The sequence below is a fragment of the Netta rufina genome (assembly GCF_964035555.1).
Source record: "Netta rufina genome assembly, chromosome: 4".
In the NCBI taxonomy this organism is placed as follows: Eukaryota; Metazoa; Chordata; class Aves; order Anseriformes; family Anatidae; genus Netta; species Netta rufina.
Genome location: NC_140127.1, coordinates 47,189,234 through 47,217,212, shown reverse-complemented (window position 1 = coordinate 47,217,212; position 27,979 = coordinate 47,189,234). Strand labels below are relative to the sequence as shown.

General features: G+C 42.6%; 2 protein-coding genes across 2 annotated transcripts in view; both read left to right on the top strand.

The window, feature by feature from the left end:
- The window catches only part of MTHFD2L (methylenetetrahydrofolate dehydrogenase (NADP+ dependent) 2 like), a gene marked incomplete at its 5' end in the record, with an annotated part of 35,591 nt that extends 17,399 nt beyond the window's left edge, over nt 1–18,192 (top strand). Inside the window, 3 exons of the mRNA XM_084285717.1 lie at nt 1,930–2,022; nt 8,598–8,723; nt 17,385–18,192. Coding sequence (XP_084141843.1) covers nt 1,930–2,022; nt 8,598–8,723; nt 17,385–17,497 — 332 coding nt within the window. The 3' untranslated portion in view covers nt 17,498–18,192. The remainder of the gene's footprint in view (nt 1–1,929; nt 2,023–8,597; nt 8,724–17,384) is intronic.
- A 3,124-nt stretch (nt 18,193–21,316) lies between these two features.
- On the top strand, nt 21,317–27,190 carry EPGN (epithelial mitogen; the record flags this gene model as incomplete). The annotated part of the gene is made up of 5 exons (XM_084285718.1): nt 21,317–21,353; nt 21,852–21,941; nt 26,000–26,120; nt 26,683–26,835; nt 27,136–27,190. The coding sequence occupies 5 exons, from the start codon at nt 21,317–21,319 to the stop codon at nt 27,188–27,190; spliced, it is 456 nt and encodes a 151-aa protein (XP_084141844.1).
- Between the last annotated feature and the right edge of the window lie 789 nt (nt 27,191–27,979).

Sequence of the window (27,979 nt, the reverse complement as noted above, 5' to 3'; positions counted from 1 at the left end):
ATTGTCTGTCTAGGCTTTTGATGGACTTGCATACATAGGAAATAAAAGAACACTGGTGAAAGATGTCTGCTGGCAATTCTCATTTCAAGAAATTGCTTCTGTACATCTGTACTTCTATGTCATTAACTGAAAATACTTTAATTTGCTCTCCTTGAGGACATGGTATGAGGTGTAGAGACTGAAGGAGGACAGGTGATAACTGAAGGAGGAGGGGGATGAAAGTTGTGAGAAAAGAGCCGAGAAGTCAGAGTGCAGTCAGGTTGAAGATGAGATGCTTGAGGAAGACAAGTAATGAGATAAGAGGTCCAGATTAGACAGTCAGATGCATTCCAGAGGCAGCCACTGTGGTTGTAAAGACTGAGGTGGCAAAAATCTTAAGTTTAATGGCTAATAATGTGACTTTGGAGCCCATGATGAATTAATTGAAGGTGGAGATGAGGGGATATAACACCAGACAACTACGCAGTACAAATAGTTGTGAGGGAGAAGCATGGCATCAGAATATGCAGGAGTTTCATTTAATAGCTGCTAGTTTTGCTGTTTTCATGGGCAGTCTTAGAGGGACTGCTACCCTTGGTGTTGCACGTGGTGTAAGACCTCAGTCCCTATTTCCATGTCACTTTTTGTGTGCAGTGGTCTCTCCTCAGCATGTCCCTTCATTTGCACGAGGTTTTTTATGCTCTAACAGCAGGGTTTATTTGTAGCTTCTTGCCAAGCAATGTGGATACATGCAGGAGCAGGCCCCAGAGCTTTTGAGTTTGCCCAAAAGGATGTGGTCTTCTGCTTGTGATAACTTCAAACACTTCCTACTCTGGTATCAAGTAAGTGTTCAGCAGTTTTTCCTTTATCAGGAGATAGAAAAGCTGGTAGGGCATCTGCAAAATCTGAGCGCCTTTTAGTCAGTCTCTTCCATTCCTGTTCTTGCACTTGAGCTACGCAAAACAATTACTTTAAATGCTTTGTGTGTGTGTGGAAAAATGTATGCGTTTGATGTATTTATTCCTGAAGTGGTTACAGGGATAAACATGCTCAGATCCATCCAACTGGAATCCTACAGATCATATAAATATTGATGCTGCTGTTGATTGTGTTCTGCATGTATATTGAAGAACATCCCTCCTCACTGAAATCTGTTAGTGTTCCAGTTAACAGGGGGATTTTGCTGTCTGCCCCCTGCATGCAATTGTTGGTTAGACAGCGTCTAAGCGAAGACCTTTGGCCCAGAGTGTCACTGTTGTCATGGCTGCTAAGCCTGTTCCCTACGCAATTAGGCCCTGTGAAGAGAAGAGCCTTGGTTGTCATCGTGTGGCTTTGGTCAGATGATCAGCCGTGCTCATTCTTGAGAGGGGGCACATTAGTAAGAAATGATGCTACTTCACTGAACGTGAATTACTGTTTGTTCCTTGAGCAGTAAAAATTCGTCAGAAACAGAGGCCAAAGGCTAAGCACTGACCATACAACAGGAGGTCAAAGGAAGCGTTCAGGGAGTTTCGGGACAGATGAATGACAAATGTGGTTGAGGACAGAGGTCTGAACACGCTGATATTATATTTGAAGCTTTAGTTTGTGACAAGCAACTGAGCCTTACGGTGCATTCCACAGGTTGTGCTTAATAATGTAGGTGACAAATTCCATGCTGGGTTTCTCTGTGTAATTCTACTAAGTGTAATGAAGCTGATGGAGTCAGTCCACGGTATATGAATTAATTAATCCTGCGTGAGTTTTTAAGGATAAGCACTTTTTCATGCGTGTAAAAGGCAAGTGTTACAAGCGTTCTGACTGTGCTGAAGTAAGTGATGCATCCCAAGACAAATTTGACGGTCATCTTTACTGTTTCTGGTGGACCACAATGATTCACATGTACCTGAAAGTAAATGCTTTACAGGCCTTCTGTATGTATCAATTAATTGCCCGTCTTTTGCCTTTCAGGTGATGCTACAGTGACCATTACTCACCGATACACGCCAAAAGAGCAGCTCAAGATCCATACTCAACTTGCTGACATTGTCATAGTAGCTGCAGGTAATACTAGTTGTTAGTACTCTCATCACAATGTTTACAACGTAAAAAGAAAAGCTTGGTGTCTGTTGATAGCACTACTAGCTATGTCACCTGTTTTACCAAATATTTGGTGCTCATGCTTGCTGAGGGTGTTGCAGTACGTAGGATTTCTTGTAAGAAAGGCAAGTGATCTGGCTCTTTGTTCTTGCCCTTCACATTTGCAGACTCATAAACTGTTTCTCATCACATGTGACACCTTTCCCTTAGGGAGACTTCAGAGTGAACTCAAGACTGGGAACCAGTTAGTGCATAGTTTATACAGGTATAATTATGTAAATTAAAACATTCTCTGTACAGTGCAAAAACCGTGAGTCATCTAACTTTTGACAGGAGGGTTTCTTTAAATCAGCTGGAGGCTGCATTCACGAAACAATGGTATCTTTTTCTTGCTGTTGGAATTAAGGACAGCCTTGGCAAATTAAATGGTAGTTTTGGTAACATATGCATGTTATTCATGGCTGATTTTTTTTGTTGGTATGTTGACAATTATCATGTCAAGAGGAAACGAATGGTAATTGCCAAAAGGAAGGGCTCTGAAAGATCCGTGTCTATGTTCTTAAAGCAATGTAGAATGAAATACTTTCAGTTTGACTTGTCTAGAAGAAAGAAACAAGTAGCAGTGCTTCTGAGCTTTTTTTTATTGTTTGTTTTTACTTGATTGGTATTTATTAATTGAAATATAAATTAATCAGGGAAAAAAACAAACAGCCTCTGGTCAAATTCTGTGTCCCCTTGGAGTTCATGACATCTTCCTTCTCTGATACTGCTTTGGAGGACCACAAACAGATTCTGTCTTTGTCTTTTTCTCCTCCCTTCCTCTGTCTTCACCATTCTCAAGACCAAGTCCTGGGAAGTTATTTTCCAGATTTGGACAGATAGGTACATGTCCAAAGCTCATCACTTCCTGTTGAAGCAAGATGTCCTTTTTTCAGAGCTTAATTGCGCTACCTCTTTCTCATGCCAGGTCAGGAACAAGAAACAGCTCAGTTCTCCCACATGGGATTACTCAACTGTGGGTCAGACCAGAATTCTCACACGGAATGAAAAATAATGATGTGTCTGCTAATTGGAAATAAACTAGTAATATCAACATATACTGCTTCTGATTTAATCATAGTTGAAGGTTTTTTTGTCTGCTGAATGCTTTGTCATCAGTTACGCTTGTAGTGAAACATTTCAGTAGCAATTCAGCTGTGTTTGTTCACATTATTTTTCCTCATGTCATTTGTAAGAAGAGCATGATACAACACTTGTTACACAACATGAGATATGCTTTGAATGATGAAAAAACCTAGGGCTAGATTGTGCAAACAGCATGCAGCCCTGCCCCAGAGAGAACTCTGGGGAGGATGACACCTTGGAAGGATGTCCCTCCATGTTCCCCTTCTTGAGAACTGTGTGCATTGGGCCTTTGGGATGGTGCTGGGCTTAACCCTCGAAACATGTGACCAATTTAGTTAGCAGTGCAAGAAAGGAAGCATTTACAGTGTCACAGACCACCATGCAAGATGTGCGAAGGGAAGAAAGCTTTCTGTGAGTCGGTTTCACCCTAATAGTTAACTAAACTCCACCATAACTGCCTTCTCTCTCCCAGACGAGGGAAGACAATGTGATGAAAAAGGGCTCAAGGGTTGAGATAAGGACAAAAAACTGCTCTGCCATGGTACACCATGCAGGGGAACTGCTGAGGAACTTGTGTTCCACTTCATCCTCACTTTCTTCACTGACCACAGTGCCTGCAATCTCATTTCTTACATCTTTTCTCAATCCCCTTTCCCAGCTGCTGTTGTGCAGCCATTTGTTTCCTTTCTTGCCTGCGTTCTCATAGAAGTCCAACCAGTGTTGCTCATTGGCATAGCTCTGCCCAGCATCGGCTCCCTTCTCTCCCTTGTAGAGTCTGCTGGAACTGGCTTTTAGCTAACTTGGGGCAACTTCTGAACTCCTCACCGAGGCTGCTCTTTCAGCCCTGCTGCTACCAAACTCTTGCCATGTAAATCCAATACACTGTGTAAAAGAGCAAGATTTCTGTTCTCCTCTTCCCATATAATGCTCTAAGAGCCACCTGCCCTCTGCCTCCCCTTTTGGTGACTTGTGACACTAAGCGTGTTCATTCTGTTATGGTGCTCTGTCTCTGAGGAGTTTCCTGTTCACTTGTGTTCATGGTTCTCAAACAGTTCACACCAGGTGCTTCTGTCTTTACTCTGGAGTTTGGGAATGCCCATCTTCAGAGGCTGCTTCTTGTTGGCTCCCATCCTTGGTACCCTGGTTGTCCAGCTTTCTGTGATGGTAAATATTGATGCAATTTATTCCTTCTCTCTCGTCCCCTCCCAACTCATTGCATCATGAGGCATTCCCTTAATTCTCATTTTCATTCCCTCCCTGAAATCTTCGTCTCTGCTTCCAGCTGGAGCTTTCTCAACTCTGTGCCACACACCTTTTGCCTTTCTAGCCAAAGTGTAGTATTTCCTCCCAAGCACACCTGGCACTTTGCATCCCACTACGGACTTCATAAGCCATTGTCCCTGCCTATGCAGACATCCTATGGTGTCTGCTCCTGTTGCTATCACACCAGTCCCATAATGACAGACTAAGTAAACCTTTAGTTATGGTGCTCATGCAGCTGTTGCAGTGTTTCCAGGGCAGTGATGGAGGCAGTAGGCAGTCTTTGTCTCCTGTAATCTGCTGCTGCTGCTCTCTGGGCTTTCCAGTCTGCCTTGGGAGAGACAACTCACCTGCCTGTTACCTTCGGAGAGAAGGTGAAGAGAAGGAACCGAGGTGCCAAATGCCAGATGAAATTCTTCTGGGCAAACTTGCGCTGTCCCTCAGGACATGATCTGTGGTCCTCCTGCATGGGAATTGCTGATTTGCCAGGGTGCTTTATTCAGCCAGTCGCTGGTTAACTTCCTCAGGATTTAGCTACCTTACAGTCCTTATACCTAAACTGGGATTAGGGAGGAGTTTATTTTTTTTGTTGAAAGCATGATTCACTGTTTTTGACAAAAATTAGTAAAGAAAGATTTTCCCACATTCTTCAATCACTGCATTTTAGGAATAGCTGCTCTAACGCTTATCTCTCCCTACTTGGTATGTAAAGTAGGCTTAAGTAAATAGATCTGCTCATTTGGTTTGGGGGTTAGTTTATTTGTTGCTATTAAGTATTTGGCCTATTATCAAACCATTTTACAAAGGGTGTAACTGTGCAACTTCCGTTAATGTGCTTCCATCCCTATCACACACAGATCATTAACCCCCATAAGACGAAGGCATTATCCAATTACCAGCCAGCTTGCGATTGATTGCATAAGAGCGATGAAGTAGATGCAGCCAGATCTTATCAACAGCATAGGAAAGAATTTGAGGTCTTGGCTTGCTCAACATTAAAAGCAGAGTTTCAAGCTTGCGTCCTATGGGGGAGTGAGAAAGGAAAGGAAGGTTCTTGTGTTGCTTGTAGCCAAATGACTTGCTGGCAGACGTCCAGCACTTCAAATGAATCCACAGCCCTTGTCTGCCAGCAGTTGCCTCCAATAACATCGTGCTCCCAAAAAACATGGATGTGCTTTCTTCTTCTTTTCTTTTTTTTTTTTTCTCTCCTGAGAGAAGGCTGATTTCAAGGGGAGGGCAGCAGAGGGAATTTAGATTCCCCCTTTGCAGATACTACTACCAAGGTAGCCGTTCTTCAAAGAACGTAAAACTGAAGGAATAACTGAAGAAGCAGGGTAAAAGTTTAACTTATTTGAAATTTGCAATTTCCTTTCATTCCAAGCTAGAGGATGTGTAGCAGGAAAGAAATTTTGGAGGTCATTTAAAGCAAATGCACAAAAAAGATTGCAGCTGTTGCCTTTAAGGTGTGATAGGCTAATGTAATGCAGATGATGGCTGATGACTTTGTAGTCTTGACTCTCTGATAGCGTGTACTGACTTAGCACTAGATAGCACTAGACGTAGGTCTCAGATAGTAATTTGCCTTAGCATTTGAAGAGGTGGTTCATTTGTTCTGAGTCTGTCCAGGAATTAATTTTCAGATGTCTGGTCACACATGATGCTGCTGTTGGTAAGCAGTGCTCGTGTTTCTGTTCTAGGGCAGCCTTAAAATTGCTGTTCATTAAGAGAGCTCCTCCTGAACTCCTGGTACTTGAAAGAAAGGTCTTTTGTGTGCATCCAGTGGAGCTGTTGGTATGCTAGAAAAGCATTACCTATTACTTGAGAACACTTGGGAAGTTCAGTGACATTCATCTTGAAGTAAATGTGTAGTGCTGTCTGCTGTTTGCAATCTGTTGTGGCAGTTCTTTGTGAAATGGAAGACGCTTCCAGTTTGGGAGTGCTGCTGTAGAAAACAGTGTTTTGCTATCCCTTCAGTAGGACCCAGCTCAGATCCTGTGGGCAATTAAGTTGTCATTGTTGTGCTTCTCTTGTCCTAGCACCTAAATAATTGTTTTGGTGTTGCTTGCAATGTATACAGATAGATGAACTGTGTTGACTGGGAACATATGCTGTTGCCTCAAGTTTTTTGTCCAGAACTTTAAGTGACCTTTTAGCGTTTATATGTGCTGGCTATCAAACATCTTTGTAATGAATATCAACATATTTGGAATTTAAATGCATTGAGAAAATGAGTTGTATGTGGAAGTTCTGCGGAGGTTTGTCACAGTACCCTGCTAGCTAGGGTTTCTTTACAATAGAAGTGTCAAACCCCAGGAAATTACCCAGATGTAGCTCACCTGGAGCTGATGAAGGTATGTGATGTTGAGGTCCGGCATCTTTGGTCAAGCAGGGAAGTCTGTTCCAAGTGGCAGAATTGCAAATCGTAGAAAAGTAGGGCAAGGAAGTTTTTTGAAAGCCCCTGCCTTAACTTCTGGTGCACTATGATGGATATTTGATATACCTGTTCAATCTGCTTTTAACATTTCCTGTGATAGAGACATGGTTCTCTTCTTGGGCTACTTGCTCCCCCGTTCCTCTGTTCTTATGGTTTAAAAATTCTGGACAGTGCAGCAAAGAACAATTTTTTTTTTTTTTTTTTTTTTTGCATAACATCGGTTGTGGTTGTTTGTGGGGATGGGAAGCCTAGTGCCAAAAAGCTTTTTTGTGTTTTTTGAAGGCTGCCATGAAATCAGGCAAGTTCATTCGGGGCAGTGTTTCCTCATAACCTTCATTGTTCTTGTTGGTGCTCATAGAGATGGACAGACAGATCAGAGAAAGCTGGCATCCACAGCAGGAATATGGTGTCCCAGCTGATGTTGTCTGTTGAAGAGATCAGGAGTTTTGCGTGTCTTGCAGTAGTGTGACTGTCTGTTCAGGTTCAGTTGATCTAATTCCAAATTTTTTTTGTTGAAAAGTGACCACCTAACCAGTTGCTGACTGCCTTGCCTTTGCAAGGGGTAATCATTCGTATGTAAAGGAATGGTATCTTGCCTTTCTTGCTGTTGAATGTCAGCTGTTTTTTGGTGCTTTTCTCCTTTTTGCCAGCGGTGTTTGAAATCTAAGCTAATCCGTTTCAAGTTCTTTCCAGCTTTGGGTCATTTGCATTTTGTGTCACTACTAAATAGTAGGTGTTCTCTTCTGTCACGTTAGTGCCATTATAAATGAACACCTGGCCCTTGTAGAACTCTTTCCACACAAACTTAGGTTTTCATCAAGAACCACCAGAGCCTGTTGTTACCTACCAGTTATACCTGAGTACAATTACCCGGCCAGTATTCTATCCAGTATGCTTTTCTTTTCTCACTCAGGAGGTCAGGTAGAAGAAGTTCTATTTGAAAGGCAGTTGCTTTTCTCTTGCAGACTGATCTGACACTTATGGGTAAATTGAGTTGGCCCCTTTTGTTTGTTTGTTTCTGTTGTTTACCTCATTCATATATTGGAGTAATGAAAAATAAGCTGGTGACATAGATCAGATTCTCTCACCGTGCTTTTTTTTTTTTAATTTTTTTACAATAACATTTTGTGTAGCTTGTATTTAGTATTTTATTAACTGCCTGAAAAGCATTGCATCTAAGGAGTACGTGACCGGTCAGAGAAGGCAAGAAGAGTAGCATGAATCGAATACAGATGCTAAAAAAAAGCCAAGACAAAAGAAAACATTGCCAAGATAACATACATAGTTTGCTTCAGAGGTTCCTGACATTTCTGGACTGGTGGAATTCCAACAACCCTAAACATTTCTTGTAGCTCATGCAACACCTTTATCATCCAGCTTTTTTTTCTTTGGAAAAGTTATGAAGGTGACTTGCCACCACAAACCGGCAAGCACATAGTTCACTGGGATCATGTTGACTACATTTGTGACCACAGGCTTATCTGAAAATATTCGCTCGGAATAAACAGCTGTCAAGCTTTTTGTCTAAAAGTTACAGGCTGTGTGAAGCCAATTGTGTTCTCTGTGTGATGTGTCAAGAAAAGTTTAAGTGAAAGATTTCTTTTTATTTATATTTTTTGGTGTAAGTATACATAACATGTGCATACACACATTACTATAACTTGGAATTGATGACCTAAGACTATCTGGCTGTGTTAATCAAATACCTTGATGATTCCAGGTATCCCGAAGTTGATTACAACCGATATGGTCAAAGAAGGTGCAGCTGTGATAGATGTAGGCATCAATCATATCCATGATCCTCTTACAGGAAAGACCAAATTAGTTGGGGATGTGGACTTTGAAGGTCAGTGAAACACTAATATTTTTATCCAATAGGTTCACATAAAGTTGGTGGGATTCTTTGATGATGAATACTTTGAATAGCTCATGTCCCAGATAAGACAACACTTGAAGGAGTGTGTGTTTGTTTTCTTAAATAAGAAACAAGCAATTTGTTCATGTACCTACTCTTAAGAAATGATATGTTGTTTAACAGCAAGCGTTACTTCTAATTACATATACGAGCAGCCTTTAAGAGATGCAGATGAGTTCTTATGGATGTTTGGTGGCAGCAGTTTTAGCGAGATGCTTGTCTCCAGGCTTCTTTATCCTTTGAGAATCTTTAAAGCGTCTCAGAAGTATGCATGCATGCTCACACACAAACCCTGCACAAAAACAACCCGCAGTTTCTGCCGTTTCACAAGTGTAAGGTTTCCCACTGATCGTAGCAAATACTATGATACTACAATTTCTCAAGCCTCTTTTCACACTTAGACTTAATTTTTTGAAAACGTTAACCTCTCCTTCAGAAGTACCGTTTATACTAAAGTTTAAGGTGGGTTCATCTTCGGCTCTTTAAAATCTTGGTCCAGGCAAGCCTAACTGAGATAATATGTGATGTTACATATTGATCTTTTTATGTTTAATGTGTTGCAGAGCAAGTTCACAGTGTAATTGGATTAAATATCTCTGCTCTGGAGAAGCTCCAGACTGGAATAGCAGGATTGTTGCAGTCGAAAATTAAAGCTTATTGGCAGAGTTGTGTGGGAAGCTTAGACAGCATTTACCCACATTATTAATGGTTCTCAACAGTTCCTTATTTTGATAAGTATGAAAATCACCCACAGGGTTTTTTTCATAGTTATTAACATCTTGGCTGGCATAATGTCTCAAAGCTTAATTATATTCAGAATGTTTCTAGCCCACTGTATGTATTTCAAATTACATCACTTGCTTAGTTCCTGCGTATTTTACTCATCACACATGATATCTGTCTGCTAAAATCAATGAAATTAACCGCACGGGTGTAGCTAAGTCATTGTTTCAGCATGCATTTGGGAATTTATAGCTGGATGTATAAAATAGTTCTGTTAGAAATATTTTTCTAGAGTGCACCTTGAAAAATTTTTTGAGTTGTTACCCTGCTTTTGCCATCACAACTAAAAGGTTGTTTTCCGTATACAGAAATAAACTAAAATGAAGTAGAGAGGAGTTCCAGGGTTTTTTTCCTGCTTGTTTGTTTTAGCATGTTTGAAAAACAATATGACTTTCAGAAACTTGACAGCGTGTCCTTTTTGTTTGTTTTCTTTAAATGTATGACCTTCTGAATGTAATGAGTCTAGATTCAATGGCCATGCCATGATTCAGAGTTTCAGCAATGCACTGTATCTGTCTCGTCATGTCTGCTGTGGGTTGCTCTCAGGATTTTACCTGGGGGGAGGGAAGATCCAAAAAAAGAGGGAGGAACTTCAACGTGGATTATGCCACTGCAGCTCCAAGTAGCATTTCACTGTGCATTGCCAAAGGGAAATTGTTGTTGGTTCATTAGTATCGGTGAAAGTTTCACTAAATCTCTAACAACAAAAAAAACTATCCCTGTGTATACAGTTCAAAATACCAAAGAGTAAGTCACCCTTGCCAAGCACTGATCTGGCAGTTAGGAAATGCAACAAGCTAGTGTATTCATGTACTAAATCATTTTATCCTTTCCCTCCTGTTGATCACTTGACTGAACTTATATTTAAGCTTAAGTGAAAATGATTTTTGCAGTTTAAGGCCAAGCACACGAGCTGGTATGATGTATGCCACCTGTTTGACATAAAGTAGCCCACCAGTGTCTATTCTCTCATCATCCCCTTCCTCAAGCAGAAAGAGGTTTGGGGTAGGAGTGGGGGTTTGGTGGTATGAAAAAGATTTAACTGGCAAGTCAGGGATTAAACTTGATTTATAAGAAATGGTTGAGGGTGGCGGACTTAACCAGGCCATCGGACTAAAAACCCCTGGTAGAGGAAATAAACTTGATGAGGTGGATGGAAACTGCTTTTATTCCTTTGTAATGTCTTAGCAATGCTTGGATGCTGTCTTCTAATCTAGGGAGCAGGTCTGAAACAGGAGTTGATCTCTAACAAGAAGGGGATGACACTTGAAGTAACTGTATTTTTTAATGAACTGCATTCATAAATTCAGTATAAGAAGTACCTGAAGGAAAAAAAAAAAAGCTTACCACAGGCCAAGAGAGTTTGATAGCCGTTGAAAATGAGTTTTGCGGTTCTGAAATATGTTCTAAAATCTGCAAGTGTTAAAGTCATGTCCACTCGGGCTGTAGGCAGCTTGAGCTGCATGCAGTCACCTGCAACCGGAGACCTTGCTGGTGACAGCACTTCCCACGGTGGCCTGAGGACTGACTGCTGTGTGTGTGTGTGTACACCCTCTGAAGCCAAGGGACACGCTCTGGCTGTCCTTTAAACTCCACTACATCAGAAGAAACGACAAGATGGTTTAGTCTGCTGAAAGCAATTTAACAGTCACCTAAATATCACGTTTACAGCTGCTCGGGTGGCTGGCTTGGTGGTAGTGGCATCCGGACCCTTTGCACTTTCCAGGCTTACCTGTTCATTCTGGGCAAAAATCCCAGGCTGTGTTTTGGGATGTCTTTAAATAAGGCTTGTGATTTTCCCCTCAAGATCCTCTTTATTTTTGTGCTCCAAGTTGTTCACATTAAAAAGATTTTATTTTTTCCAGAACACTTCCATGTGCAGTTCTAAGATAGCTAGAAGATCAGGAAAGAAAACACTGTGCACTTAGGTGGAGGTCACCCATGCAGCTCCAAGGTACCCAGCTCCATGTTGCTGGGATGTTTGAGACTGCATGGGCATCTCTCCACGAGTCACCAGCACAGCATGTTCAGTGTGCTCCTATTTATGTGAAGAACTTGCCAAAATATTTGGACCAGGGAGGGGTCGCCTTGGCACTTCCGTGAGCCACCACGAGGGAGGATGGGAAGCGGTGTCATCCTTAGATCATCGCAGCGCCACTTGAGTTACTTTCAAGCAGTGAATTTCAGTCACAGAAAGGGGCACATGTTTCTGTGGACAGGATAATGCTCGTGTGGGTGTAGCTGGCCCAATTTTTTAGGGCTTTTGTTGCCACAGCATTAAAGCTAAAGGGAGAGGAGGGCTGTGAGGGCCAGGAACAAGAAATAAAGCAGCAGCTTACCCAGAGCATTTAACTGAAACAGCTCTTCTGGGTGGAGCACCGTTTCCAGGTGTGACTGGTAGAGCAGGGTGGCAGCACACCAATGTAGGAGCTAACCTTTGTTACACAGGAGCCTCAAAGAGCTGCTCACCTCCCTGCCCTGCTACCTGTCCGGGGCTGGTAGCAGACCTTCCAGGCGATAGTGGCTATTTTCCAAAAGCACAGCATTCAGAGCTGCTTCCTGAGCTGGGCCCCAAAAAGCAGCTGCAAGGCTTCCCTCGGTTTGCTGTCATCACCCCCAGGTAGCTCCTGCCCGAGTGACCTTTTCCAAGGCTCCCGGTGCCCTGGCATTGGAGGTTTGTCACAGAACCAGGAAGGAGGTTTGGTACACGAATTGCCACTGCAGCTTTTCCAGCTCATTAAAGGTGGTGTTAGTCCTGAATTGTGCTGTTCGTGGGGTACACAAGTCTTTGTGGTGTTGGGCAAAACATGTCAAAAATGATCACTAACAGTATCTGAAAATGAACTGGGACAGGCCTGTGAGGCTGAAGTGTACAGAAAGGTAGTGTAGTTTCTTTAAAAAGCAAAACAGCTTTTGCTGGCTACATTTCTGTGTGATTCTTCCCATATTTTTGACAAGCAGCTGCTAATACTCAGTTTTTGAGTCTTTATTGTGTACCTATGAAGACAACTTTTTATTTAAGAAAGCTTTCTAAGCAATATGTTGGAACATCAGTGGAGGGGTTTATAACTGAGAATTGTTCTGTAATGCCTAGGCAATATAACACATTTTGGACGAGAGGTGCCCAACCAGGAGCAGGGAGAGGTTTCTGGTACTGAACAGCAGAGAAGGGGTATCTTGACAAACCAGCAGTACAGTGACCAGTGGTGGGCATGTATTATAAATCTGCTTTCAAGGAGGGATGATCAGGCACAGTGACCACAGGAAAACGAGGGAAGGGATATGTTGAATATTGTTGAGGAGGAGAATGGAGCAGGCTCCTGTAGCACTGCCAGGTGGAGCAAGCACATCAGTTCAATAAAAACCTGGGAAATGGATCCTGTCCTGATGAGCTACAGGACTCACTGCTACCAAGCCATCGGGCGAGGTGACAAGTTTCTGAGATTTGTTCAGGTAGAGGAAAGATTTACATTTGAAGCCAGTTCCTTGGTGGAAGTGGGGGCTCTGCAGTTGTCTCAGGTAGGGTTTGTGACAGCAGTCACTTCGATGGTTGTTTGCTGCCGCTCTGCGTTCGCTGTGCTACCTTCCAGGCTGTAGGCTTCTTCACCGACTGTTGAATCCTTTCCAACATATCTGTGCCGCTTATCCAAACAGCGGTCATGAAAACAGAATGTGGATGTTCCAGCTGCTTTTGCTACTGCTTTTTTTCCGGTTCATTTTGAAGAAGTGACATTCTTTCTGCAGGTAATACAAGTCCCAGTACTACGAGTCTAGTCTTCATAATCCAGTCACCACGTTGCTCCTTGATAAAAACCAGGGGTAGCATTGCCTGCTGTTATGCTTTGCTAATACAAGAAACCACGTTATTTTGCAAATTCTGGAATCTTAATTCCTTCCATTTCAAAATAGTGGCATGTTGCCTGTTTTCATAGTTGGGTAGGCTACTAGTTGCAGTGGGTGGATGCTTCTAAGGAGGGTTGTGGGCAGAACGTTTTGCTCGATGGGAATGTTAGCACTGGGTTGTGACTGCCAGAAGGCCAGACAGAGCAATCACTGACTGCTGGCAGTAACCTTTTGGATAGAAGAGTTTGGGTACTCCCTCACAGAGGAGTCTGCATGTCATGCAGGGGTCTAAGGAAGTCATCATTAGCATCTTGAATTTCTGCTGCCACTGCTTATTATCCTGGGGCTATTGCAATATTCCATCCACCTGTCTCTGCTAATAAGCTGAATTTGAAAGTAGCCATGCAGCATTATTTTCTGCTGGAGATCATTAGCAGATAATATCAAAAAGAAGGAATTGTGAGAAATGGGGGGTGTATTAGCTGAATGGTATCCCATGGTGCACGGTGAATAATCCCAAAATGTGTGTAGAGCAGAGCATGGGGTATCTACTGTCAGTGCTGGGCACGTGAGTTACACTTGTGCAGTGCTGCAGGGATGCAGTGATCCCAGGGAAGCTTTACAGGGACTAATAAAGCTGTGTGGAAACAATGCTTAGGCAGGAATTATTCTGCATCACTTAATGCAGATGCACAAGACCCAGAATTGCATTCAGGTTGAGACTTGCCCTTGGTTTGTGTGATTAACCCTATTAGGTGTCTGATGTTCTTAGCTTTAAAGGGACGTAGGAATGAAGGGCTGTTTCCAAAGCAGTGGATCCTGTTTTTCAAGGAAATAATCTACATTTCATTTCTTCTGAAGAATCAAAGGAAGATTTTCAGATTCTAAAGAAGCTGCAAAATAGCAGCTCCTCCCCCATAGGCACCTAATTTGTATACCGACATTTTCAAAATGGCCAGAGAAACGCCTGGGAGAACTGCACGCATCTCCAGAAAGCCAAGGTAAAGCTAGGGACAAGGTGCTGCTGTTGCTGAGAAGCAGAAACAAGACCTTCTGAAGGAAGCAACAGTGCAGCACCTGATGTGCTGACATGACAGTGGTCACACTAAAAGTGCTATTTTAGGACCATCTGGCCAACTACACTTCGCAAGGAAAGGACCAGGTTATTTTCCCCCCTTTGATCACTGGCATTCGTCTTGGAGAATTGCATTCACCAGATGAATGTTAACCCGTAGAAGTGGAAATTTATCAGATGTTAGGTCTGTAACTTAGACACCTGTTCATTTAAAAATCTGGGTTAGCTTTTGTGAATAAGATATCCAGGTGTTTGTATTCTAGCTGATATAAAATAAGGCTTCTGCCAGGCTGACCCACAGCTATTTCCATAATGACAGAGTATGGTAGAGAAATTCCCCAACAACTTGTGAAAACAGAATACTCTGTGTTTACTCCTGAGCACAGTTACTAGCACTAGAGGCGATGGATGTTGTCCATGATGTTCATTAGAAGGCTTGCTTTCAGTAAGGCACGGTTGAGCTCTGGACTGCACCTCCGTGTAAGTAAGATAGGAGTGTTCTGAATAACACCACAAAGAGAAACGTGTAACATTGCCATGGAAATGGGCTCATTTCAATGTAAAATGTCTAAAACATTTTCTATGTTAATTGTTACGGTGTTCACTTCAGATGTGGGTACATTTCAATAATTATGACATTGACTTGGGAATTTGCAGTAACAGTGTTAACCATAAACACCCATCTCAAACAGTAGGCAGCTCAAAATAGTATAACTAATAAGACAAATTATTTGTGTTTGAAAATACTAAGAATAACTGGAAAAAAAAAACCACCAACAACTCACATTGCAATTTGTTTAGCTTTCCAACTTTTTAATAGTATATCTGGTGGTACCAATCAGCAGAGTAATTAAAACCTTCTCAGCTGTAATTAGCAGCTCTCCTCAGCGAGGCTTAATCTGCTCTTCAGTTCAGTGAGATATTTGCCGCTAACTTCTGTGAATCCAGTTGTTAGGGCCCTGTGTTGAGAAGTTCAGATGGTGTTTTTCATTCCCTTTAACGTCCCTGAAAGTCTTAATAAACGTTTTGCTCAAGAAGATAATATCCAGTTCTTCAAATTCTTTTTTCTAAGAGCTTTTTATCCAGAACAACGAAGCACCGCGTACTTTGGAGAGAAGTACAGTTAAAGCAGAGGCAAGATACACTGCTTGTTCCAAAATCAAGCTGCCAAATTTTCCATCTATTGATTGCTTCTCAGGGTTAGGTATAGATTCTGCTACCCAGTGGGTTCAGTGGATATCACAGAACCATTAAGGTTGGAGAAGCCCTCCAAGAAGATCATCTGGTCCAACCATCCCTCTACCACCAGTGTCACCCACTAATCCATGTCTCTCAGCACCACGTCCAACTTCTCCTTAAGCACCCACAGGGACAGTGATGCCACCACCTCCTTGGAGGGCCCATTCCAACGCCCGACCACTCTTTCTAAAAAGAAATGTCTCCTCATCTCCAACATGAAATGGCTGTAGCTTCGGGGTTGCTCTTGCTTGGTGTTTTCTGTGTATGTGTGTGCACCCTGTCAAAAACGATGCTTTTCAAATAGTCAGATTCAACACAGACTGCATCTATGTGGCAAGCTTGCTGCTTCTTTCCGCACTTCATTTCAGACACGTGGTGACAGCAGGGAGAATGTGACTTTCCAGGAAATTGTTTCTAAGCAAGGGCTAGGGTTCACAATGGCATTTGGAAAAAAAACTTCATAGTACTCAGTAATATGCCATTTGGACTAACCATTTTTAGCAAATAACTGCTCATTAGGGTTTGTCATGCAATGAATTCCCAGCCAGGTGCACAGAATTCCTTTACAAGTAACCTGAAATTTCAGTTGATTATGTCTTGCACAGTAAATACATCAGGACTTTTTGCTACATGATATTAATTCCTCATGCAAAGAGTTGAACTTGATGGGTATTACCTTAAATGCTTTAAAAAAAATACAGGCATACTGATCTCCTAGCATGAGTGCTTGAGATATATGCTAACTTTGGCTAGTCTGATATGTTATGTGGTTGGAGCTAATTCATTTTTGTCTTTGAGACAAATAAAATCAGTGCCTCCACTTCAGTATAGGCACCCTAGTAACACTGTTTGGTGGTGGTGCTTTTTTAAAACAAATAAATAAATAAAATTTTAAACAAAACTTCTCTGAGGGAGCTGAGTATTTATGGCTGCCATTGCAGTGGGAATTTTGCCACTGCCATCTGTTTTTCCTCATGCACAGTTGTATTTATTGCTCTTTATCCATCTTAGGAAGGAAAAACCAAATCAGCCAGGAAACTGTTCTCTCCCTCTACATTTTTCTGAAGCTCTTTGTTATGATGGTACAATGTCTTTGTTAGAAGCTGCAAACTGCAGTGAGGAAAAGAGGCTAAAGAAGCGGCAACTTGCTTGTGCTTCGCTGTCAGTTTTGGTAGTGTCCTGCTCTTCTTGCAGCTCCTCAGGAATAGGTTTGCTTTGGGCCTTCAGAAGGAGATCTTTGGAGTATTGAAGGTGGCATCAAGGTCTGCAGGTGCAGAGCCGTCTTCCCGGGGTGGTCCTGTCCAGGTAGCACCGAGGTTTGGTAGGAGTGTTCTCCCTTGAGGAAAGGGCAGCCTTATGCAGGTAGATTGGCTTAAGCAGATTGTGAAGCTATGCCCTGCAAATAGCCCCTGGATAGTAATACTCAAATCAACAGCACTACCTCACAGCTCTGACTGTATCCCAAGACTACCATGGTTGTAACAAGATTTCTGCCTTTTCATTTTCCTGTGTTCTCCAGTCCTGTCCCAAGTTATGGGCCTTTGTGTTTGATATCAGTTAGGCGTGTGTGGACAAATGAAGGAGAAAAACGTTTTTGGACACGTTCTTAGTCAATACCTTTTCTTTTTTTTTCTCTCTCTCTTTTCTCTTAGAAGTAAAGAAGAAAGCTGGCTTTATCACTCCAGTGCCAGGAGGGGTGGGACCTATGACTGTTGCAATGCTTCTGAAGAACACCCTCATAGTTGCTAAAAAGCTCCTTTACTAGAGCAAGCAGGCTGTCTTGGAAGAAGAATCCAAGTTGTTCTATTTATTGACATACAAAACCTTTATTTTTTACTACAAAGATATTTATTTCTACGTTGTATTTATTTTTTCATGTAAACTCTATTGAAGGTGATGGTTTACAAAATGTTAAGATGCTTTGTGTTACCTCCAACTGACTTGTGAGCAAAACTGAATTGGAGAATGCGACCTGTGCTGATGTGTTGGTGGTGGTCAACTGTGTGTGTGAAAATGAAGAACAAAGCTTGAATTACAAATATGCCTGTTTATTTTGAGATGGGGTGCTATTGTCGAGTTTATTTAAATACTTGGGACCCTCAATCTTGTTTAAAATGTGCAAAAACTGGATTTCAGCTTGCTAGATACCTTTTGGGTTGGGTTCTGATGTCATGGAGCACTCCATGTGTAGTTTAAAGTCTTGAATATTATATTTTTGGGTAAACATTTAGATAGCATCAATCTTAAATCTGAAAGGAATGAAAGACTGGAATTTGTTTCACCTGTCAGTCAGTATTGCTGGCAATTAATGCAAATGCTCAGTATGCATTTTAAAACAGTTGTGTACTTAAACATTGGCTAAACTCTCCTCTTAAATGTATTCAAGAGGACTGCATGAATAGGCACCTAGAATTGAGGCCAGAATTGTTTTCTTGCCATGTCTGGATTTGTTTGACTATGTTTTCACACACGGTACCTACAAAAAAAAAAAAAAAAAAAAAAAAAAGCTTTGAATCGGTGACTTGGTTGGATTGGACTTTACCTGGATAGGATGTTGTTAAAGCGACTTTTAATGTACATTTCTATGACGTTGGGGGGGGGGAAGAGAAAGAGAGAAGCAAAAGTTTATCCATGGTGGAAATATTTGTATTGGAATTTGAAATAATTTACTTGTTCTCTTGTTTTCTGAAGCAGCATGAAGGATTTTAGTTCATGGTGGAAGGCTGAGGCCTTTCCTTGTTTACATTTTGCTGCTTAGAGAGAACTGGGTGGGATAATAAGATGCTTGCTTTAAAGGGAAATAGAGACTGGGAAAATAAGTGGGAAGAGGAATAATTAGCAGTATGTTTCTCTACCTTAATCTTTTAGTTCCAAAGACAGATCCAGAATAGTCTCATGCAATATGAAATTTCAGGGGGCATTACTGTGAAGATGCCAGGTTTACTGAGTGTATGCACTATTGACGTGAAGAGCTGCCCCCAGTTCCCACTGAAGTCAGTGGGAATCAGTTTGGGCTGTTGTCTTCATAAATTTATCTCATTTGGGCAAACATTATTTCAGTCATGAGCCTTTGGCATATGCCAGTAGACTCAAGATTACTTGAACGGGGAAGAGAAAGAAGTGTGACTCAATACTGCTTCTGTTTATTTAAAAAAATAATGCTTGCTATAATAAAAAGAAGGAAATGGATCGTTGTTTCTGTGCTGCTTGTTCTTCTGATGGTCTTTCTGAGAGTTTTGCTTAATGTAGTGGTCGTAAAATAGCTTCACAGATGCATCACTAAGCACATGGAAGCAATAGTGCAGACACTTGCTTATCTGTTCAAATTAAGCAGTTAGTCAACCCATCATGGGCTGAGGTGGAATAAAACTTGTTCAGTTCTGCAGATCTTTCTGTGGCAAATGTTAATACAGTTGGTGTTGTTTTTCTCTTTTTCAGCATGTTAAAAGTGGAACGTTGTTCGTGTTTTGCTTGTTCATTATTTTGTTTGTTCACGTTGCTTTCCTGAACTGACGGTCACTTTCTGTGCTTTGACTGAAAACGGACTCCGCATTTTTGGCAGAAGAACAACCTAAGGCATTTTGCTTATGTCACTCGAATGAGTCTGCCTCTTTCATATCCTGCAAGCAGTTCATTGTGCATCTTCAGCTTTTTCTCTTTTCACCTCTCCCGGGTGAGTTAGCCTTGCACAAAAGCCAGCCAGACGGAGGTTTCGCTCAGCGGCATGCCGTTTTGGGAGCTGCCAGGCGCATCTGTGAGAGTGCCCTCCGCTGTGACATCCAGAGGGAACGGCCTGTTTCCAGCCTGAAAAGCACACTCGTGTGCCAGGATCCAGTCAGGTCTGATCCGAGCACAAACACCCCGTGGTGGACAGCCGCACGGCCTCATCTGCTGAACCCTTCTTGCAGGCCTACCGCGCCCAGCTCTGTTGCCTAATGATGAAGCCGCCTCTCGGATTCAAGCCGGATTAAGTTCCCATTGTGCAGATGTGTGTTGAAAGGAAGGCTCATGAGACTTACCCCTGCTTGGGACTGATAGCAAAGGTTATCCAGGAAGGCACACGCACTCCCGTCGATCCGGGGAGTGCACGAGCTGCACTAGATCAGTGTGCAGGCATGTGGCAATTCAGGATACTGAAGGAAGGGAAAAGCCTCCTGGAATGCAGTCCATGAGCAGGAGAACGCATAATTAAAATGTGCATAACTAGCTTGTGTTTTTCCCTGAACTTATGAAGTGGTTAGATTTAATCCCATAGATCACTGAGGAGAGCGTGGCGTAGATGGAGAACTTGAGCTGACCGGAGTTGTTAGGGCATCTATCAGAAGGTTTTGTGTGGTTTTTGTTTTTTAAATCAGTTGTGGTAAGTTTTTTGTTGCTCAGAGCTCACAGTCGAGAAACCGCAAGTTGGGGTGAAGTTAGCAGTTTTCTTGGGGTTAGAGTCAAGAGTTTTGGGGATGTTGAAGTGATTTTGTGTTATTGAACTGGGCCTTTCTGATGATCTCCTCTAGTGCTTGTGGCTGCCTAAGAACCCTTTGGAGGGACCAGTCCTACTTGTTCCAAGGTGCCTGTGACAAAGGAGAGTATTTAGGGCTGTGGAGAGCAGCTTAGTACAAGAACTGTGTATGTCAGGTATGTCTTAAAGACCTACAAATACTTGATGTAAAAACCATGATTGCTCTCATTACGCTACCCACTTCCTTGAAAGGGGAGCAATGCGCTCTCGTGGCTGGATAGAGGCAGCAGGAATGATGGCGTGGCCGTGTACAGCCTCCTCTTTCAGCCAGTATTTCTCTCCCCTTTGTTTTCTCTGTGCTCTGCCGGCTCCCACCTGCCACCCTGCACAACCACAGACTCTGATGGGGCTGGTGCCCTGCCTTGCTTCAGAGGCCTGTGCGCAGGGCAGGCTGAATGCAAAGTGGTTAGCACGCCCCTCCGGCTCCCCAGAGCCTGTGATCAAAGGCCTCTTGCTGGCAGTCGCTGCTGGAGAACATCAGCCGTTATCTGCGTGTCTGATCGCTTCCTACTCCTTGCACTAGCTGCACTCGCAGTTCCTCGTCAGGATAGCAGCAAACTGGGGCACAGTAGGGACCGGGGAAAAGCAGGGGCTGGACCCCGCTTCCTGAAATCCGTGGCAGCAAGCTGAATGTTGACCATCTGCCTGGAATTACCACAAGACTTGCATTGCTAAGGGAAAGAAAGAGCACCTTGTTCACAATACATCTTTTTTTTTGTTTGTTTTGCTCGCTTCTGTTTTTGCTGTATTTCATTGATCTGCTCTGGCACATACCAGGGCTCTTGAAAACTGCATCTTTGCATGCACAATAATGCCCACAGGTAATAGGAAACTAGGGTTTCAAAAGAAAACCTGATCCCATTGCTAGATAATAGTAGTTTCCTAAATAAATGTGTGGTTGCCCCGGGGGCTGAGGTTGTTGCCAGATGCACCTTTTTTTGATTGGCGAGAACAGCAGATGACGCTTCATGGCATATAAGTGCAAGAGAAAACACACGGGAGCACAGATAAGCAGAGCAAACGAGCTACCTGGAAAGAAGAATTGAAAAGGTGCTAAAGCAGCTGCCTGCAATGGCATTTGGAATGCTAATTTATATTTTGCTGAAAGGTAGGTTTGGAGGGGGCTTTTCTATGGCATAGTACGCTGGGCTTTCTGGAGCAGGAGCTCACTCTACCAGAAATAAGCAGTAGGAGTGGAAAACATGCAGAGACGTTGTGAAGCAGCATTGTTTTAGTTAATGTGAACCTCAACAAAGTTTTTAACAGATAAATAATAATTTAGACTTGGAAAAGAGGCTACTTTGTTAAGTAGGTGTAATATCGTCTGTAATATATTGCAGGTAGCCTTGTCAGAAGTTACACAGATAATCGAATGGAGATGGATTTTGGATTTCTGCAAATGAGAGTTTTTTTTCTCTCACAATAATAATAATTATTCCATGACAAAAGGAGGTTTGAGGCAGGAACATTTTACATGAGCTGTTATTACTTTTCTGCATTGCATCAGAATTTGTAATAAGTGGGTAAATGCTTTCTGAATGAAATGAACCTTGAATAGATACGCTGAGTTTTTCTGTTACAGTAAGCATCTATTTGCATTACACAGCAATGGGGGCACTGAGTGAAGAATCAGCTATTACTGTTTCATCCCTCAGCACAGAGTTGTGGAATAACTGGACAAAAAACAACACTGAAGGTATTTGTGTTCCATTCTGTTTTTCTCTATTAATCTGCCACTGAATAGGTTTTATTTTGTTTTATGCTAATAGCTGCTGTAAGGCTCCTGTCAGTTAGACGAAGTTGGGTTTTGAATATATTGTACGTGTGGGATGAGCTTACTTTATTCATGGAGCCTTAAAATCCTCTCTGAAATAATGGCTGTCGCTCAGCTGTGGTAGGCTCGTTGCTGACCAGCTCAAGAATCACTTATCCAACCCTTTTTATAATTAGGGGAAGGTATTTTGAGGCTATTTGGGATAGATTATCTACACTTTTACTGGTCATTTATGTTTTAACTAGTGCTTGGTTTCTAGCTGTCTTCAGTCTGAGTCTTTATGCACTAAAGTGAGAATGCAGCAAACGTAACTTAAAGTGATGCCTCTCATTACGGTTACTCAGTAGTTTTTCTTTGTTGCAGTTTTGCTTTCGGCTATCACAGCTTCCCCAGCCCTTTTCAGAGTGCTAGCGCTCTCTTCACTTTCTTTTCTGACTGAAATGTGAACTCAAGCTATTTACTTGCCAACATCTGAGACCAGAGTGCTGTGTTTATCCTGCAAGCTGCATTCTTGATGTTACTTCAGGTGCTAGTGATGTCATTACTTTTGGAGACCTGTGCGATCTGGAACTGAGGTTTTGGCAGGTCAGTAAAGGAGGAAAGGATTTTAACTGTGATACTTATTAATGTCTTTGTACTTTTAAAAGAACATAAACATGCATACAAATCATTTTCTGCTAATTGTAAGTCATCTTGGGATGTCTTGCAAGCTTTTTTTAGTAGATCCATAAGCTTTTTATTTTTCTCATAACAAGTCAAACTGCTGTTCTCTTTTTGTGTCTGTTTTGTCAACGCGGTACAGTTTTATAGACACAAGCATGTTCGTACACATGCTGTATGTGTTGGACTGTATTATTTTTGTGTGTATGTGTATATATATATAATACATATGTATATGCACTTGCACACACATCTACATACTTGTAACAGTCAAGGTGGTGTTGATTTTTGACTGCAGTAGTTTGATTTATTAGCCCAGCGTCTGTGGTCTGGCCTAGTGGATGTGTCTGACACAGTTCTTCCAGTGCAGGAGTATAATGAAGTAGCCGTATTTGTTGGGACTCGATACGTACCCTGTATTATTTCTAGCCAGCAGGAGTTATGGGTCATATTTTAGTAAATAAGAGTTGTGTTTACAGGAACACAACCATGACTGCACTTGTTCCCTGCTAGTTGCAGTTGTGCAAATCAACTAGGTCCCCGTGCTGTTAGCTGAGACTTAGCTGAGAGCGTGTTTTCCTCAGTAATACCACAAATGTATAGCCCTTCAAGCACACGTTTGCACAGGTAGTTAAAAGCATATGTAGGCGTACCTTATACGCAGCCCTTGATAAATCAGAAAATGTCATTTCTGGCAAGAAGATGAGAAAGAAATGATTGAAGGGTCACCAGAGAAACTGAATTCACGGGTAAGAATCACTAGAGGAAACAGCAGTTTTCTGTGGGACTGCAAGTCCTCTGAGGACTGAAGTGCAGCTTGTGGAGAACGCCTAACTTCTGCTCGAGGAATAACTCCATCTTCATCCCATCTACAAGACCACGTCCAGTTTCCTGTTGTTATACCTTAGGCAGGCCAGTGTAACCAGTGCTGGCACTGGGAAGCATTAGGCTCTGTGATCAGTCGGGGGAAAAAACGTGTGGAGAGCTTACAAAGCAGGGACGAACAACTTCAGATGCTCTTTCAACCAAAATGAAACTTTTGTAGTGAAATTTTCAGCCAGAATTTGGGACAGGCTTGGTTTAATGGGGAAAAACGAGGCCCCTTCATTGCCACAAGCCGCTTCCTCTGTGTGACTTCAAGGGAGGTCCCAAACCTGGGACTGACCCCTTCCCTCCCCTTCCTGATGCTCCCGTTCCTCCCTGGCACACCATACCTTAAGGCTGAGCTGTCGTGGTCTTAGTGGCTCGCTCTTTTGGTAGCCGGTCTGTCAGTTTTGGCATGCCCGGGCTTCCAGGTTCCTGTCGTTTTTGATTTCATGTCGGATCTTGCCAAGTGTATCTGCAGGAATGACTCAGTGGCAGGCAGCTGTCGGGTGCTTACACAGCATGCTTTTCTTTCCTCACGTGACTTGAAAGGGCACATGGATGTGTTTGTTCAACAGCTCGTTTAGTATCTAGGTGGATAATGTGATATGAATTAGCATAATGCTCTGGGATGGGTTAGAAAATCTTTCTTTTTGTTTTCAAGACTCATCATTCTTGTAAAGGTAATCATTTGTACTTTTGCAATGTCAGAATAATTAGCACTTGGGATTTGCGTGCGTACACTTCAGATGGGATCTGGCAACCCACACTGGACAAAGCTCTCGCTCCTGAAGTAAAGGAGGGCGAGCTCACTCGCTTGTGGCCTGTGTTACGAGATGTTTGTCTTGAGCGCTTTCCAGGCAGGCCTCTGTTCAAGGCTGACCTTAGTTTCTGATGACAAAGCTGACTTGGGTACTCCGGGGAAGTGTCTGTGTGCACTAAGCAAGCTTTCTTCCAGGAGTGGCTGGATGGAAGGCTGCCATCTCTCGGCAAAGGTGGTGCAAATCAGGAGGGATGCTTTGGCAACCTAGCAGTGGGAGCATGAAGCTCACCACTGAGTGCTGCTGCATGCGGGGCTGACCTGGGAGTTGTTTCAGGCCCTCTCTGCTGCGCTGCAGTGTGCTGTACAGATGGGGACTGAGCTTGGACATCTCCCACAGAGCACACATGTTGTCTGTCGCTGGATTACTAGGCCAAAAATATGCAGCTGGTAATACAGCTTCTGGCCTTGTGTTTCTAGCTTCAGGACTTCTTTCTCCACAAATCATCAAGAGGCACTTGTGAGTCTTTCTTTTTACTTTTTACAAGACTAGGGAACGTGCTGGAAACGTGCTGTTTTCTCAGCCCAAAGAATTATGTTTTAAATTAAGATAAGCTTTTCCTTCTCCTCTGTAGCTTTGCCTGAGAAAGAAGAAATCCCTCTGCTCTTTTTCGAGAAGACTTTTTCTCTAGAGACCTCTCCATAAGCTGGAAGTCTGATTTCTCTGTAAGATGTTAGGGGGCACTATTTTCAAAGCAGTGTTGTTCAATCTGAGTGCACGAGTGGATTCCTGCTGTGAAACGACTCATACTGAACTTGGCTCAGAAAATGGGGGGAATTGGTGGTGTTAGTCTTGAATCTGATAATTGTTTTGTCAGTATAATCTTTCTAAACCTTGATTCAGCACTTAGAAAGGAGGCTTTCTGTTTGCTGTGCCATTGGTTAGTCACTGAGCAGACCTGGGCACCTTGTCACCTTCCCACCTGATGTTGTGTTTCTTGTGGTCCTAACGGAAAGCTGCTGCTGATGTTGGCTCAGTGAGGAAATAAATCATCTTCAGTCATCTTAGAACTGTCCCCTCAGATAGTAACACACTGGACATCCCACCCCACCGGAGATTGCTGTAAATTGGGTTGAGACCAGTTCAAACTGATACTCACTTTGAGCCTTCTTTCTGTTTGCTGCAGCCCTTTTCTTGTGACAGATTGATCAAACCATAACTGGACACTGTGCTAACAGGAGACTGTGGAGAACAGGTTGAGGGAGCAATCCCACCATTCCTTGCTTAGTTGTAGCTGCAGCACTGACAGACAGGAGTGCAGTGATTTGTCTTGTGCTGGGAGGAAAAGGGAAAAGAATTCATCGTTTGAATTCAAACTGGGAAGCATGCTAAGAATAATTCAGTGCTCTCATTGTACCCGTAGTCCCCTGAGCGAATATTCCATCATCATTTTTCTACACACTCCTCAAGAGCAAGTAATTTACTTGCAGTTTGTTCTTCTTCCAAAGTCAAGCTGGTGGATCTTAGAAGCTTGTTCTGATAGCAGCGTTTGTCAAGAGACCTATCCCAGTGAATCTGTATATTAGGTGTCTTTCTGCAGGAGCTGTCTGTTCCTCTTGAGTTGTGAAAATATTTTTGAATTATTCGATTTATTTTTTTTTTCCAAATATAATGCGGCTTTTTCCCCTTTGACAGTAGAGTACACAGAGCAGCCGAGGCTCTTGAAGCTTATGCAGACCTGTCTGGAAGAACACCACAGCTATTGCATTAATGGACTCTGCGCTTTCCACAGTGAGCTGAGGAAACCCATCTGCAAGTAAATAACACCGTTGATAAGTACTCTTCTTACAGAATTAGCCTCGTTTCTTTCTCTGCTATGCTTTATTGTTGTAATGTAACCCAAGTTTCAGCAGAGCACAACTTCCAAGTGACATTGAAGTATCTGCAGGCTTAAAGCTTGGCACAGTCTCGGATGCTGTGCTGGCTCAGGACTGATGACAAAGCAATAATGCTGTGCTGTTACAATACTAAGGAAGAAAGAGGGAGAATTAACTCTCTAGATCCACAGCCTCAGTGGCATCTCAGATCAGAACTAGCGCCATAGTTAAAGAACATTCACAGCAGGCGCAGCAAAGGGGACAGGATATTTTAGGATGACAGCTCCAACTCCATTACTGTACAGCTGCTTACATACCCTAGATAGACTGGGACAACCGGTGGTCTTGTTGAAGAGGTTCTGACTGAGTCCCAGATTCAGTCCATCCTAGTTTAGACTTGTTCTAAATTGTTTAAAACTACTCAAAACTAACGTGTGTTTCTGAAGTACAAAGTCTAAGATATTCTGAGTAATTTTTACACGGTGTATATTTAATTTGTAGGTGCCTTGCAGGTTATAATGGAGAGAGGTGTGAACATTTAACACTAAATTCCTACGCACATAATTCTTACGAACGCTACATTGCTGTGGGAATTGGTGTAGGGATACTGACAAGTGGGATACTTGCCATCATCTACTGCTACGTAAGAAAGAGGTACGGGAGACGTGTAACCTTCTCATTCTGTTCAACTGAATTACAGTGGGGGGGAAAGCTGTGCAGGGTTTTTACAAGGGCATTGGGAGCATGTTCTTACATTTGTTGTGTGATCTTAAAGGAGCTGACGCTCAATATTTCTGCTTTCTGATCTGCCGGTTGTATAACACAGTGCAGCTTTGCTAAAAGTGGGTTTTGTTGGGGCTACTTAAATGAATCAAGCAAGTACATCTAGTTCTGTTCAGACTACGGGGGTTTTACAGGTGTCTGGCTAAAATGACACAACCTTTTCCATTTTAGATGCAGGAAATTGAAATCGCCCTACAAAGTCTGCACAGGAGAGACGGCGTTGTGAAGACGTGGCGCTGGGACACTTAGCAATCTGCCTGTAGGCAAGAGGCGGTTCTGTTTGGAGGGCCACCCCCCGCCACCTAGCAGGTACCCCAGCCTCGCTGACGAGGTGAAATGAAGGGAGTGACGGAGCGAGCGTGTAAACGGAACTGCTGCAGAACTGCTGGGCTCCACTCACTTTTGAAGAAAGACTTGATATTTCTAGTGAAGGCTGCTAGATGAGCAGGTCAGAACAGCAAGGGATACTTGCAGCCTTCTCAGCGCTCTCCTGCGGTTCGTATTTGTCCAGGGGAGGACTGAGTCATTTTACCTAGTTTTTGGTCATTTCAAGCCCTAGTACAGTGTTCTGCTCTGGTCTTTCCTGTCTTTTTTTTTCTCCTTCCCTGAAACAACCTGTTTCATAATGGCATTGTATTCTGAACATCATGCGCTGATGAGAAGCCATCTGGATTCTGCTTCTATTGCCGTATGGGACAAAATCATCAAGTGCTTTGGACTGAGGAAAATACATTGTTCTCGGAGACTTATTAAAATCTGGAATAACAGGTATGCAATTTCTGGAAAATTAGACTATGACACCTTGGGACACAGCAAGTTCTTAACATTTTTGATGACAGAAGGAAATCAACATCTTTCTCGAAATGGATTATGGAGTGTGCTCATGAGAAAGAACACAAGTCTTCCCAAACATCATATAGCAGCTCATCACATTGCTGAAACTTAATGCAAAACATTGCCTTGCTGCACGGTGATTTCAGAGCAAGACTCCAGCTGCTACAGAATCTGGAATTTT